Source organism: Cucurbita pepo, chromosome LG06 (genome assembly GCF_002806865.2).
Source record: "Cucurbita pepo subsp. pepo cultivar mu-cu-16 chromosome LG06, ASM280686v2, whole genome shotgun sequence".
In the NCBI taxonomy this organism is placed as follows: Eukaryota; Viridiplantae; Streptophyta; class Magnoliopsida; order Cucurbitales; family Cucurbitaceae; genus Cucurbita; species Cucurbita pepo.
The window spans coordinates 10,116,651-10,131,690 of NC_036643.1; the positions used below are offsets into that span (position 1 = coordinate 10,116,651).

Consider the following 15,040-nt stretch of genomic DNA (forward strand, 5'->3'; position numbering starts at 1 on the left):
AAATAAAAACAAAAAAACAAAAAATACCCTTAAATTTTAAAAAGCTTTGTCCATACCAATTTTTAAAAAAGTTTTAAAATATCCTTGCTATGAGTACTGTGTTTAAAAATACCTATAAAATTTTAACAGTAGCATTAACCTCCTTTTACCTTTATAAAAATAAAAATAAAAGAAGTTTAAAATCTTTTTACCACTAGACGAAAACCATCTATGGATATTTTTAAAAACCATCTATGAAACGTGGTACTAATAATAAGTGTTAGATGATAAAAGTCCCACATCGGCTAATTAGGGAATGATCATGGGTTTATAAACAAATAACACTCTCTCCATTGGTGTGACGCCTTTTGGGAAAGCCCAAAGCAAAGCCATGAGAGCATATGCTCAAAGTGGACAATATCATACTATTGTGGAAAGTCTGTTCGTCTAACATGGTATTAGAGTCATGCCCTAAACTTAGTCGTGCCCATCCTTAAAATGTCGAACCAAGGACTCTAAAAGAAATGATGAAAGTCCCACTACGGCTAATTTAGGGAATGATCATGGGTTTATAAACACAAAGTGGACAATATCATACCATTGGGAGGTGTTGGATGTCCCACATCGGCTAATTTAGGGAATGATCATGGGTTTATAAACACAAAGGAGAGTTGTGTTCGTCTAACAATAAGGATCGTTTTTAAATTTATAAAAAAAGTTTCATGGGTATTAACGAAAACTCATGAAGGGTATTTTTTAAGATATTTTTTAAACAAAGTGTTAAACTTTATAGAGGTTTATAAACACAAAGTGGACGATATCATATCCTCGTGGAGAGTCATGTTCGTCTAACAATAAGGGTATTTTTTAAACGAAGTGTTAAACTTTATAGAAAAGTATTTTTTAAGGTATTTTTTAAACAAAGTGTTAAACTTTATAGAGGTTTATAAACACAAAGTGGACGATATCATATCCTCGTGGAGAGTCATGTTCGTCTAACAATAAGGGTATTTTTTAAACGAAGTGTTAAACTTTATAGACTTTTTCTTTTAAAGTTTAAAATATTATAGAAATTTTTGAAGATTTAAGAGTATTTTTAGTGAAGTGAGTAAGCAAGAAGAGAATGAGAATAGCTAAATTGAGTAAGCTAAGGTTAAAGGTTAAAAGAGAAATGTTGGAATTTAAATGAGACACATTCTTGGATGTCAAGCAAAGGAAAGTAAGGGTCTATAAAGGGTAAGTAGTTGTCACCACTCAAGAACATGGATACAATGGTGGAAACGATTATCCAAAATCTGGAATCTCATTTGGCAAATCTTCAATCTATAGAAAGCAAAGGCATTGGAGCTTCAATCTATAGAATACCAGAGTATCAAGTTTATGCAAAACTGTGCCTCACACTATTGAGGACATATTCTATTTATATTGGCAAAAGATTAACTAATAGATCCGATTTCATAGGAAACTAACGAAGTAAGCCTATCTTTATGGCATGACTAACTTCAAGCTATTCTAATGGATTGACCAATTCTAACAGTCCCCTTCAATCCCAACAAGTCTTGTACATGTTGAGATTGTTACAATGTGTAGTAAAAGGAGTTTTAGACAGTGGTTTTGTCAGGATATCAGCTACTTGATCACTTGATGAAATGAACCGAACTTCCATTGCTTTACGTGCTACTTGTTCTCGAACAAAATGAAAATCAACTTCAATATGTTTCGTTCTAGCATGAAATACTGGATTTGAAGTTAAATATGTAGCTCCGAGGTTGTCACACCAGAGGCGAGGAGCCTTTGATTGATACACGCCCAGTTCCTTCAGTAATGACTTGATCCAAATCATTTCTGCAGTAAGATTCGCAATGGCCTTGTATTCTGCTTCGGTGCTTGATCTTGACACTGTAGCCTGTTTTCTGGAACTCCATGAGATTAGATTTGCTCCAAGAAATACAGCAAAGCCGCTAGTTGAACGTCGATCATCGGGACAACCAGCCCAATCAGCATCAGAAAACCCCGACAACATCATGGTTGATTTCTGAATTTTCACTCCTAATGCTAGTGTGCCTTTAACATAACGAAGAATTCTCTTCACAGCACCCCAATGAGCATCAGTAGGTGTATGAAGATATTGACACACTTTATTGACAGCAAATGCCAAATCAGGCCTAGTCATTGTCAAATATTGTAGTGCTCCCACTGTACTTCTGTATTTGAATTGTTCTTCAGCTGATAAGGGTATTCCTTGTTCTCTGAATAATTTTTCAGCAGAACCCATTGGTGTAGACATAGGTTTGCATTTTTCCATGTTTACTCTTTTCAACAAATCTAAGGCATATCGTCTCTGTGACAGTATGATACCATCTCGTGTTTTCTTGACTTCAATACCCAGAAAATACTCAAGACCACCCAAATCTTTTACTGCAAAATCTATTTTCAATTTCTGAATCAACCTTTCGGTTGCTTGATCAGAGGAGCTCACAATAATTATATCATCAACATAGATGAGCATATAGATAGTTATCTCTCTGTTTTTGAGAATAAAAAGAGATGAATCAGCTACTGAAGCCTTGAAGCCTAACTCAATAAGTTTTCCAGTCAACCTTGAATGCCAAGCTTTTGGGGCTTGTTTCAGGCCATAAAGGGCTTTCTTGAGCTTGCATATGTAATTCTTTGGTTTGGCTGAGTCTTGAAATCCTGGTGGTTGTCGCATGTACACTTCCTCTTTCAGAATTCCATGCAAAAATGCATTTTGGATATCAACTTGTCTCATATTCCAGCCCTTGGTTACTGCTAGCGAAAGAATGACCCTGATTGTTGACGGTTTGATCACAGGGCTAAAAGTATCAGTGTAATCAACACCAAATCTTTGCTTGAATCCTTTGGCAACTAATCTTGCTTTTAATCTTTCAACTGACCCATCTGCTTTTCTTTTCACTTTATACACCCATTTACTATCAATGAGATTTATTCCAGGTTTGGGTGGAACTAGATCCCAAGTGGCATTTCGTTTTAGCGCTGAGAGCTCATCATTCATTGCTCCTCTCCATCTTGGATGTTGCATGGCTTCCTGCAGGTTTCGAGGTTCAGTAGCAGTCTCTATGATCGGAGTTGTGATAGTTACAGCGCTTGCGAATTTTCTTGAGGTTTCTGAATATCTGATAGTTCCATCAGTGAATTGTTTAGCTTGTACAATGTTATTTCTCAACCTTGTTCGCATTGGATGTTGACTAGCTGCTTCAGTTGGTTGATCAGACACATGTTCATGAGTTTGGTTTTGAGCATTGATCGAACTGCTCTCAGCTTCATATTCTGCAATTTCCTCTGAACTTCTTGTATTATCTGCAGAAGATAAGCTGACACCAGACAAGTTGTCACTAGCAATATTATCAGTTTGACCATCATTCATATGGGAATTACTAACAACTGGTTCAATATCTGTAAGAGCATTTTCAGTGTAAAAACTAGCAAGTTTGGCTAAGGCTGGAAGTAGAACAGGATGATGTGGATTTGTGGTTTTGTTTGGTGGCTTAGATTCTTCAAAAGGAAAAATATTTTCATCGAAAACCACGTCTCTAGAGATGTAAATACGTCCTGTACTTCTATTTAAGCATTTATATCCCTTATGAGAAGAACTATAACCCAAGAATATACATCTAGTAGTTCTGAAACTCAGTTTCTTGTTGTTGTAAGGCCTTAAATTAGGCCAGCAAGCACAGCCAAACACCCTAAGCATGGAGTAGTCTGGACTTTTACCAAACAATTTATGAAGTGGTGTGTCTTGTTGTATGGTTCGGCTGGGCATTCTATTTATAAGAAAGCAAGCTGTGTTGAAAGCTTCATCCCAGTAGGATAGAGGCATGTTGGCTTGAGCGAGTAAAGCAAGGCCAGTTTCTACAATGTGTCTGTGTTTTCTTTCGACTAACCCATTCTGCTGGTGTGTGTGAGGACAGGAGATATGATGTTCAATGCCTGTGGATTTGAAATAATTGTGTAACCGATGGTATTCACCCCCCCAATCTGATTGGACGGAGCGAATTTTGGTATTTAGCATAGTTTCAACATGTTTTTGAAATTGAAGGAACACAGACTCAACATCAGATTTGCATCTCAGAAAGTAAATCCAAACATAACGACTAAAATCATCAACAAAGGAAACATAATATTTGGAATTATTTACTGACGCAATGGATGGACCCCATACATCAGTGTGAATTAATTGAAGGGGTGCTGTAGATACATGCTGAGAAGAACCAAATGGCAATTGATGTGCTTTCCCTAATTGACAAGCATTACAAATTGAGGAAGAGGGAATATTAGTATCTATAGCTAAATTATTATCTTGTAGAATTCTAATGGTAATTGGAGATGCAGGGTGCCCTAGCCTTCTGTGCCATTGTTCTTTCGAAAGTTTGGCTGTCAGCAAGGCTTGACTGAAATTATGCGGTAGAACGTATAGGCCATTCTTACATCTACCGTGGAGCAGGAGTTTCTTCGTGACTCGGTCCTTAACCAAAAAATAGTTTGGGTGAAATTCTACAACAGCATTATTATCAGATGCTAGTCTTTGTACTGAAATTAGGTGCTTATTGATTTTAGGAACATATAGGATATGTTTCAGAACAAGAGATGAACCAGAAATTAATGAATTCCCAATATGAGAGATAGACAAACCTGCGCCATTTGCAACCTGAATTTGGTCGGTGCCAGTGTAGCGTTCTCTGGTGGTAAGCCTCTCTAGGTCATTGGTGATATGATCTGTGGCTCCAGTGTCAACATACCAGTTTGTGTCACTAGTGTATCCACTTGTTGCCAAAGCTGCTTGTTTGAGATTATTTTCGGCTTGATATGCCTGATCAAATCTGTGCCAGCATTGCAAAGCATCGTGATTGGGCTTACCACAAATCTGACAGACAATGCCTGAGCTGCTTTGTGTCTTTGATGGTTGACGTCCAGGATTGTTCACAGTACGCCTTGATTGTCCATGACCACTATTTAACTGACGACTACGACCGCGACTACCTCGACCTCCATTGGCACCTCCACGAATGGATATCCTATTGACATTGTTAGCAGATGAAAGTTGCTCAAATGTACCCTTACGCAAGTGCCGCATCTCATAGCTCAGCATGTGAGCATACACGTCGCTGACAGTGTATACATCTGTTCTGGTTGTAATGCTTGTGACTAGAGGATCATAATCTGGACCAAGTCCTTGCAGCATGTAGGCGATGAGTTCTTCATCCTCTATTCGCTTGCCAATGGCAGCAAGTGTATCACCAAGATGTTTTACTTTACGAAAGTAGTCAGCAATTGTCATGTCCTTTTTCTGGATAGTAGAGAGTTCCATACGGATCTGCATTGCTCTTGCTCGAGATGTGGAAGCAAATTGTCGCTCCAGCGTAATCCAGGCTTCTCGTGCAGTGGTGATTCCAACCATCGTGCTGAGAACCTCCTCAGTGACTGATGAGTTGATGAGGCTGAGTACCAGCTGGTCCTGGGGGTACCAGACTGTGAACTCAGGGTTGATGATAATTTTGCGATTCCCTGTTTCTTCACTTGGTTCAACGGCGATCGTCTGGCTTGGTGCAGGCATGGATCCATCCACAAAACCAACAAGGTTTTGGCTACGCAAGTAGGGAAGGATTTGGGTAGACCACAGTAGATAATTTTCTTGTGTAAGCTTAACACTAATCACCTGACTGATCGACGGAGAAGACATTGTGTTGTTTGGGATTGACATGTCTAACAGCAGAGGCTATGGATCTCGTGGATCTTATTTCGGCTCTGATAGCATATCAAGTTTATGCAAAACTGTGCCTCACACTATTGAGGACATATTCTATTTATATTGGCAAAAGATTAACTAATAGATCCGATTTCATAGGAAACTAACGAAGTAAGCCTATCTTTATGGCATGACTAACTTCAAGCTATTCTAATGGATTGACCAATTCTAACACAGAGCATATAAAGAATGTTAATCCAAACGCATTCAAACCGAAGCTGGTATCGTTCGGGCCATATCACTATGGGGAGATGCATTTGATGCCCATGGAAAAGAAGAAACATGAAGCATTTCAGTACTTTAAAAAGCGCTGCGGATTGACCACTGAAAAGATTGTGCATGAGTTGTGGAACATGTTGGGAGATCTGCAGAGATCGTATGATAACCTTGAGGATGAATGGAAAACAAAACCAGTCAAATTTTTGGAGCTCATGATCTTGGATGGTTGTTTAATAATGCATATCCTTTTGGAAGATACATATTTACCAAGATTTAACAATGTGGATGTACAGCGAGATATGTTGCTGCTTGAGAATCAGCTGCCCATGATGCTTCTTGACAAGCTGTATTCCATCTTAAAGGGACGGGAGAAAAAAGTATGTGTATCTCTACTTAGCTCAAGCCCATTTTTAGTAGATATTGTCATTTTTGAGCTTTTCTTTTCGAGTTTTCTTATTAAGGAGAGGTTTTCGATTGGAGAGGGAACAAAACATTCTTTATAAGGGTGTGGAAACCTCTTCCTAGCATACGTGTTTTAAAAACCTTGAGGGAAAGCGCGAAAGGGAAAGTCCAAAGAGGACAATATCTCCTAGCGGTGGACTTGGATCGTTACATTAATAATAGTGTGGAAACCTCTCCCTAGCAGACGTGCTTTATTACCCTCAAGGGAAAGCCCAAAGATGACAATATCTGCTAATGGTGGACTTGGGTCGTTACACTAATAAGGGTGTGGAAACCTCTCCTTAGCAGACGTGTTTTAAAAACCTCGAGGGTAAACCCAAAAGGGAAAGTCCAAAAAGGACAATATCTCCTAGCGGTGGACTTGGATCGTTACATTAATAATAGTGTGGAAACCTCTCCCTAGCAGACGTGCTTTATTACCCTCAAGGGAAAGCCCAAAGACGACAATATCTGCTAATGGTGGACTTGGGTCGTTACACTAATAAGGGTGTGGAAACCTCTCCTTAGCAGACGTGTTTTAAAAACCTCGAGGGTAAACCCAAAAGGGAAAGTCCAAAAAGGACAATATCTCCTAGCGGTGGACTTGGATCGTTACATTAATAATAGTGTGGAAACCTCTCCCTAGCAGACGTGCTTTATTACCCTCAAGGGAAAGCCCAAAGATGACAATATCGGCTAATGGTGGACTTAGGTCGTTACACTAATAAGGGTGTGGAAACCTCTCCGTACCAGACGTGCTTTAAAAACCTTGAGAGTAAGCCCGAAAGAGAAAGCTCAAAGAGGATAATATCTGCTAGCGGTGTGCTTGGGCTGTTACACTAGTACTATCTTATTTACTATCTTATTGCTTGTAACTAATATAATTATGTTTGATCATTTGAAACACGGCTTGTGATGCATCCACAAAAGGTCAAATCACTTGTTTGGGAGTCGAGTAACTTACCCGCCTATGCAAAGGAAAAGTTAATGAAGAAGAACTACTCGCACCTTCTAGATATGTATAGGGCGGAATTGCAGTATCACGATGGGAATAAACAGAAACTACTTCATCACATCCACTTGGGAATAATATTCAGCGACTTGGAAATGGGTCATGAAATTCAGCTAGCCACACGCTTCCATAAAGCTGGGATCAAACTCAAGAAAGGGTGTAACCTTAGGGACGTGAATTTTGATGAAAACAAAGGTGTGTTGAGCCTCCCGTTCATCGAAATGAATGCTAACATTGAATCAGGCTATTTGAACACGATGGTATTTGAGAAGCTTTCTGGGATTAAGAACAAAGTAGGCTCTTACGTCATCTTCATGGGTAATCTACTGGAGAAAAATGAGGTAGATTCATTCTATCAGCTGGCAAGAGGCAAGCTTTTGGACATGTCGGGTCGCTACCCTTACATCTACAATTCATTGAATGAGCATTGTAAAAGGCCATGGAGAATATGGTGGACGACTCTCAAAGATGTCAACTTTCAAAATCCGTGGACCATTATCTCTACTCTTTCTGCTTCGATCGGTTTTGTGCTCCTTATTCTCCAAACCTTATACGGAGTGTATGGCTACTACCTCCCACGTCGATCTTGATCTAACACCACTCATATGCTTTGGTTACAATCCAGTTTTAATTATTTTGTTTTCTTATCGTATTATTTGTGTGTTTGTGTGGTGATATCTCCTCTCTTATATTATCTTCATGATCTCGAGCTTCAAAAATTTATCTTCTAAGCTCCGAAGTTGTCTCCAAAACTTCCCATTTCATCATCTTTCTTGTACGTGTAAAAAACAAAACAAAAAAAAAAAAAAGAATCTCAGTCACACTATGTTTTCGTCCGTAAAACTGAAGTAATAAAAACTCCATCAAAACTCATTATTTCTTATACAACTCTTGGTCTTTCATCAATAAAAGTCTTTCACTTTTCCAATAGCTTTTGAATTTAAAAGTCACTGAAGAAAATAACCTTGAATGTTTATTCAACATACGTACATAAAAAACCTTCCAAAATTGCATTTCAAAACAAGATATACGTACAGAGAAAAAAAAATGTGATAGAATTTGTCGAGATGTTGTCTATAGCATGAACACTAAAAACTGAAAAAGGAGAGGCGTGTGCACTTGTTTGGGAGGTAGTTTTGTAGTGTTAGAACGCTTTATGCAACATTTCAACACTACTCGTCGTGTCTTTGGTTTGAGCATGGTAGCACCTATGCATTGTCTTTAAGAAACAAACGAAACCTTGACTTAAACCACACTCCAGAACCCACATGGCCTGAGGGAGAGAGGAACTTGGACTAGAAGTCGAGGCTCCTACTTTGCCAAGTGGGTTTTGAGGGTCAACCCGATCTAACCCCGAAACTCAATTTGAATGCTCCTAGATCTAACTCTTCATATTAATACATCATTACGATTGACCAATAATAAATCCATCCTGACCTGATAGTTATTCTATTTTTGCAATTACTCATCTTTGTGTATGGAAATTGTACCAAGACTGGTGTGACTTGATAGTCACATCAATAGCTATGATCACGATTTATGCTCTAAATCCTTGATAGTCACATTAATATTATTCACGATATGAAAAAACCAATTTTATTAGTTTGAATAACATGTGGCTGACATCAGAGAAAATCATGTTAAGTAGAAACCTATAGAGTCTGTAGTATATGAATAAGATTAAGTACCTTGTCGTGTTAATATTATTGATACAACTCACTTTTATAATTGTTACAAAAATCATGTGGTGACATATGAGTGCGGGCATTATATATAGAATGAATTTGTATAAAACTAGACGACATAAATCTATTAATTAAAAAAATTAATATTTGATAGGATGATCTTATGTGATTGGATCTTAATCTTGAGTGAGTCATGAACTTCTGAGAAGATTTTGTCCTTTTATTTGTATGAGTAAGAATGACTTTTGTAGTTAATTTAATAAGTTAATCATGTCGAGGACATGACCAAATAGGGAGCTGGAAACATCATCTTACAAGATGGAATTCACTCATTTCTCATAACAAGAGTAGATCAGTAGTTCCCTTATGTGTTGATTTCGAGACTTGAACAATGGGGTCGCACCCTCTTATTAGCTCGAGAGTAACTTAGTTTATGGTTGGATCATAAACAAATTGCTTATTAGAACACAATTGTAGGTTCATAATGTTGAACACAATTGTGGGAAACACTCGCACTCTTTATTAACACAATCGAAAAGAGATTACAAGACACTCTACCAGACAGTGCTGTACTGTGTTTTGAATTTTTTTGAGATGAAAACATGGGTGGGTGAAGGGATATTTATTGCAGAGATGCGCAATTTATTCCTAAAATATCAACCATTTATTCTTAAAATCCTTACATAGTTTTCATAAAATATCTAGTTATCTTTATTCCTAAAATATCTAAATCATTGGCTCATACGATTATTGGACTTAATCTTATTACGCTAGTGATAATATTTTAACACTCCCCCACCACTAGTTCTCATTCGTTACACCATGTTAAGCTAATAGTGAAAGCTTTCATGTCTGCCACTTGATCATCTGTTTTGATATGTTGCATCTCGATTTCTTCCTTCGGGACTTCCTCTCTAATGAAATGGCCACTTAATCATCTGTTTTGATCTGTTGCATCTCGATTTCTTCCTTCAGGACTTTCTCTCTAATGAAATGGTAGTGCCCCTCTTGAAGGAATGAACTCTTCATCCACGTAGCGGAAGCATTGGGAGCCATTTTGATTTTATTAAGAATCAAAAGAAAAGCAATAAATAGAACTCTACCTTTGTAGAAACCTTAACTTGCAAGACTTCTTAGAGTATTCCAACCATTCAACATTATACAAGATCTTCCTTACTATGACTTGAACACAAGGTCAAGACTTTTGGGAGACTCTTAGAAGAAAATCTGAAAGGGATTGAGAAGGAGAGTTTCGAAAATTCTCTAGAGATATAATTTCATTCTCTAGAGAAAGTGGGAGGGATTCGTATGTTTTGGCTCAACCCGTAGGTCCTATTTAGAGGGACTCTTAGATAATCTTTGTCAAATAATATATTTGTATATTTAATATATTAGAATATAATACCTTATATTTACATATTATAAGATATTCTATTAATTAATTTGAAACTGATTCAAATTTCAAATATATTTTTATTTAAGGTATCAAAATACGACTTAATGTTTTATTGTATCCAATACAATAAATATATATTTCTTTTTTAATATATCTAATATATTAAATATTAATTTCAACTCTTCAAATTAATATATTTTTCTCCATTTATATTTAATATATCTAATATATTAATTAATAATTTAAATCCTTCGAATTAAATATATTTTATCTATTTATTTAATATATCTAATATATTAAATATTAATTTGACATTTCAAATTAAATTTATTTTCTCCTTTATATTTAATATATCTAATATATTAAATGTCAATTTGAACCCTCCAAATTTTCTTTTAAATAAATTCAACCTTTTAGCGTTACTATGAGCTACCAATGGGACCTTATGTACCTACCAATTATAAGCTCCAATGATATAAAATTAATTAATTAAACTCTTTAATAAATCAATTTTCATTCATTAACTATAGGTCACTCCACTATAGACCTAGAGTTACACTCTTATGCACTGTAGGACAAGTTATGTCCATTGATATAACTATTACAAGTAAGTCGATCATTCACGAGTTGTTCATAATTACAGCTGGATCAAAAGTCCGTTTTACCCCTCTAATTACATCTTTCACCTTAAGTACCATTGAGGATCTAATGAACAATTTGTTTATGATCCATTCATAAGCCAAGTCCCTCTTGGGCCAATGAGAGGGTGGGGGCCCCATTGTTCAAGTCCCGAAATCAGTACTTAAGAGAACAACTCATCTACTTCCTTGAGAAGTGAATTCCATCTCATGATACTATGTTCCCAACTCCCTATTTGGTCAAGTCTCCAAAATGGTAGACATGTTAAATCGGCTAAAGAGTCATTCTCACCCATGTAAATTAAAGGACAAGCCTTCACAGGCAGAAGTTCATAACTCACTCAGGATTAAGATCGAGTCACATAAGATCATCATGTGAAATATTAATCTTCTCAATTAACAGTTTTATAGAGAGAGATTAAATATTTCTTGGTCTAGTCTTATATAAACTCATTGTATAGGATACCCCCACTTACATGTCTCCACATGAACGATTTGGATCAAATCATTTGTAACGATTACAAAGTAGGTCGTATCAATAGTGTTACCAGAATAAGGCACCCAACCTTATCCATATACTATAGACTCTTTACGTTATTACTTGAACACGATCCACTTGTATGTCAACCATATATTGTTCAAGATTATATTAATAACCTTGGATTTTCATACCATGGATAACAATTAAATTACAAATAAAATAATAAAAATTATTGTTAAAAACTAAATAATTAATTACTAGGCTTTAGGACATAAATCCCAACACCTCCACATGCATTTTTCTACACCAGATTTTCTGCTAGACGAATTGTAGATTGGTTGTCGCAATGAAATGGTACTGGATAGGCAATTTTCTGGTGCAAATCTTCCATCAAGAGTTTAAGCCATGTACTTTCCTGAGCTGCTCCAGTCGTTACTTTATACTGCTTTTGTAGTTGACAATGATATTATTGGTTGTCTTTTGTTGCACCGAGAAATTGTTCCCGAACCAAACTTGTACGCATACCCAGTGGTTGATCTTCGAGTATCATGGTCTCCTACATAGTCAGCATCACAGTATCCAACTAACTTGTAGTCTTTGCTTCTTTTGTACAAAATAACATAATCGATTGTACCTTTGACATATCACCAGATCTGTCGGGCTGCATCCAAATGAGACTTCTTTGGACTTTGCATGTACCGACTCATGACTCCAGCTGCATAAGAAATATTAAGCCGAGTTAAAGTTAGGCAGATAAGACTACCTACTAGTTGCCGGTATTTCGTTTTATCATTCAACTCTTTGCCTTCATGTGCACAAATCTTGGCTTTTGTCTCCATTGATGTTGAAACTTGCCTGCACTCCAACATGTTAAACTTCTTAAGCATATCTCTTGTATAATTTTGTTGACAGAGAAAAAATCCTTCACCTGTGCGATCAACTTTTAGGCCCAAGAAGTGTTGAAGCTCTTCTAGCTCTTTCATTTGAAATGGCACTACTAAATTTTCTCTTATTTGATAAATTTCTCTTTCATTCTCCCCAGTGATAATCAAATCGTCCACATAGACCAACACAATTATTAATTTTCCTTCTCATTCTTTGATGAATAAGCTGAAGTCTGAATGCGCAACTGAATAACCACATCAATACGTAAAGGATTTTTTAAGCTTGCATACATGATTAGGATTAGTTGCACTCTCAAATTCCTTTTGTTGGTTCATATAAATCTCCTTGTCTAACTCTCTATGCAAGAAAGCATTCTTCACATCCATCTGTCATAGTTTTTAATCTTTACTTGCCGCGAGTGCTAGCAGGATCCGTACGGTAGTGATCTTTGCCACTGGACTGAATGCTTCATCATAGTCTAGTCCATATTGTTGAAAAAACCCTTGAACGACGAGTCGAACCTTGTATCTCCCGATTGATCCATTCAGTCGACACTTTATTTTGTAGACCCACTTGCAATAGATGAGTTAGACATCTTCTAGTCTTTGGCACTAGTTCTCAAGTTTGATTCTGCTCCAGAGCTATAATTTCTTTCTCCATCGCTTTCTACCAAACCAAGTTCTGTGATGTTTTTCCATACTTCTCCTTCTATCATCATCTTGAATTCTTGAAATTTTGAGAATGTGTTAGACTTTTCTTTCATAAAGAAAATTCACATATATCTTGAATAGTCGTCAATGAACGTCACCATATACCGCATTTTGCTGATTAATGCTTGTTTGACTGGACCGAACAAATTAAAGTGAATTAACTCTAATGGTTTCTTTGCTTTGAAATTTGACTCTTTGCATGGTAAATCGATAATTGATGAGATTTACCATATTGACATCTAACGCAAACAATGTATGTTTTGACTTCAAGTTGAGGTAGCCTTTGAGCATGAATTTTTTCATAATGAGCTTCAACTTGTGGTAACCAACATGTCCCAATCTTGCATGTCATAGATCTGTTGTCTCATTCTTCTGGGTCTTGTCAACATAGGTAGACTCTACATATAGCGCGTAATGGACTCCACTCTTCGCACTTCCATTGTTGGCTTTCCTATTACCTTAACATTTTCATAGACATTCACATCTTCTTACCCAAATAAGTAGTTTCCTGACATTGTTAGTTGTGACGCTAAAAACAAGTTCTTCTTTATACTCGATACATGATAAACATTATATAGTGACCTTGTACCAGATTTATTGTCAAGCATGATTGTCGTATTATCGATCTGAGCAACTGACAACTGTGTGTTATTTGTTGTGCATATCATACGACTTCCTTTGTACTCTTTCTTGTTTTATAATTTTCTCCGGTCGTCAGTCATGTAGTTTGAGAATCTTGAATCAACGATCAAGTCATACTCATAATCGGCTCCCACATCGCTATGAGTGCTAGCTTGTCTTCTTCTATGGCATATAGTACCTCTCCATTCCATTCTTCCTCCATATCCATGTTGGAGGATGCCACATTGCTTTTGGCACATTTTTTTATTGGACCAACAATCTCTAGACATGTGGCCATTCTTCCCGCAATTGTAGCAAATACCTTCAAATCTCTTCCTTTGAGAGCTCTTATTTTCATTCTTATGAGCTCTCCCTGGCTGTGCATTTCCTTGGTGGTTTCTTCCTTTCTCACCATTTTTGTATCCATGTTTGGTAGACGACTTATTGTTGCTCCTACTTTAATTTGTGTAGAGTGCTTCTTCTTCACCCTTTAATGTGATGTCTCCCATTGTTTAGACATGACTTCTTGACTGCTAACAAATTTTCGAACTCTACAAATGATGGTTGACAGGGCCATCCTTGTACAACAATAATGAAACTTCTATATTCTGGTCGCAATCCGTGGATAATGATCCTCTTCATTCGAGCTTCTCCAATGGCAGATTTCGGGTCTAGTTCAGCAATCTCCCCGCAAACCGACTTGACTTTGTGGAAGTACTAAGCAATTGTCATGTCACGTTGTGAAATTGATAACAGCTCGTTCTCCAGAAGTTGTAGTCTTGTATCGTTCTTCCTTGAGAACAGCATCACGAACGTGTCTCATGCTTCTTTCGGTGTCTTGTCATCCCAAATATGATATAACATCTCTTCTTCAATTGTGGTTTTTAAAGCAAACATTGTTTTACCTACTTTTACTCTATTTGTGGCCATTAGAACCCTCCTCTGACGGGTAGTTTCAATCCCACCAACAACCTTTCCAAGGTATTGTCGTGGTAAAGAGGACATCATGCACGTTGTCCACGTATTGTAGTTGTTGGTGTTGAGTTTCTTAATTCTTCCAACAAATTTGGAAATCACTCATCGTGTTGGTAATACCTCAATAATACCAAATAAGCTTGCAGAGTCACGGACTACTCACGATACAAAAGAAACTCACTCACTAATAATTTCAAGAAATTGTTTCTGATA

At 36.9% G+C, this 15,040-nt stretch overlaps 1 protein-coding gene and 1 non-coding gene across 2 annotated transcripts; one reads left to right on the forward strand and one right to left on the reverse strand.

Moving 5' to 3' along the window:
* Positions 1-5,094: 5,094 nt before the first annotated feature.
* Positions 5,095-5,230, reverse strand: LOC111797789. The gene has a single exon (XR_002815614.1). It is a non-coding gene; the product is annotated as a small nucleolar RNA Z247 (small nucleolar RNA).
* Positions 5,231-6,030: 800 nt separating this feature from the next.
* On the forward strand, positions 6,031-8,026 carry LOC111796798. Its single transcript, XM_023679557.1, has 2 exons — positions 6,031-6,360; positions 7,355-8,026. The coding sequence occupies exons 1-2, from the start codon at positions 6,031-6,033 to the stop codon at positions 8,024-8,026; spliced, it is 1,002 nt and encodes a 333-aa protein (XP_023535325.1).
* The last annotated feature ends 7,014 nt before the right edge of the window (positions 8,027-15,040 follow it).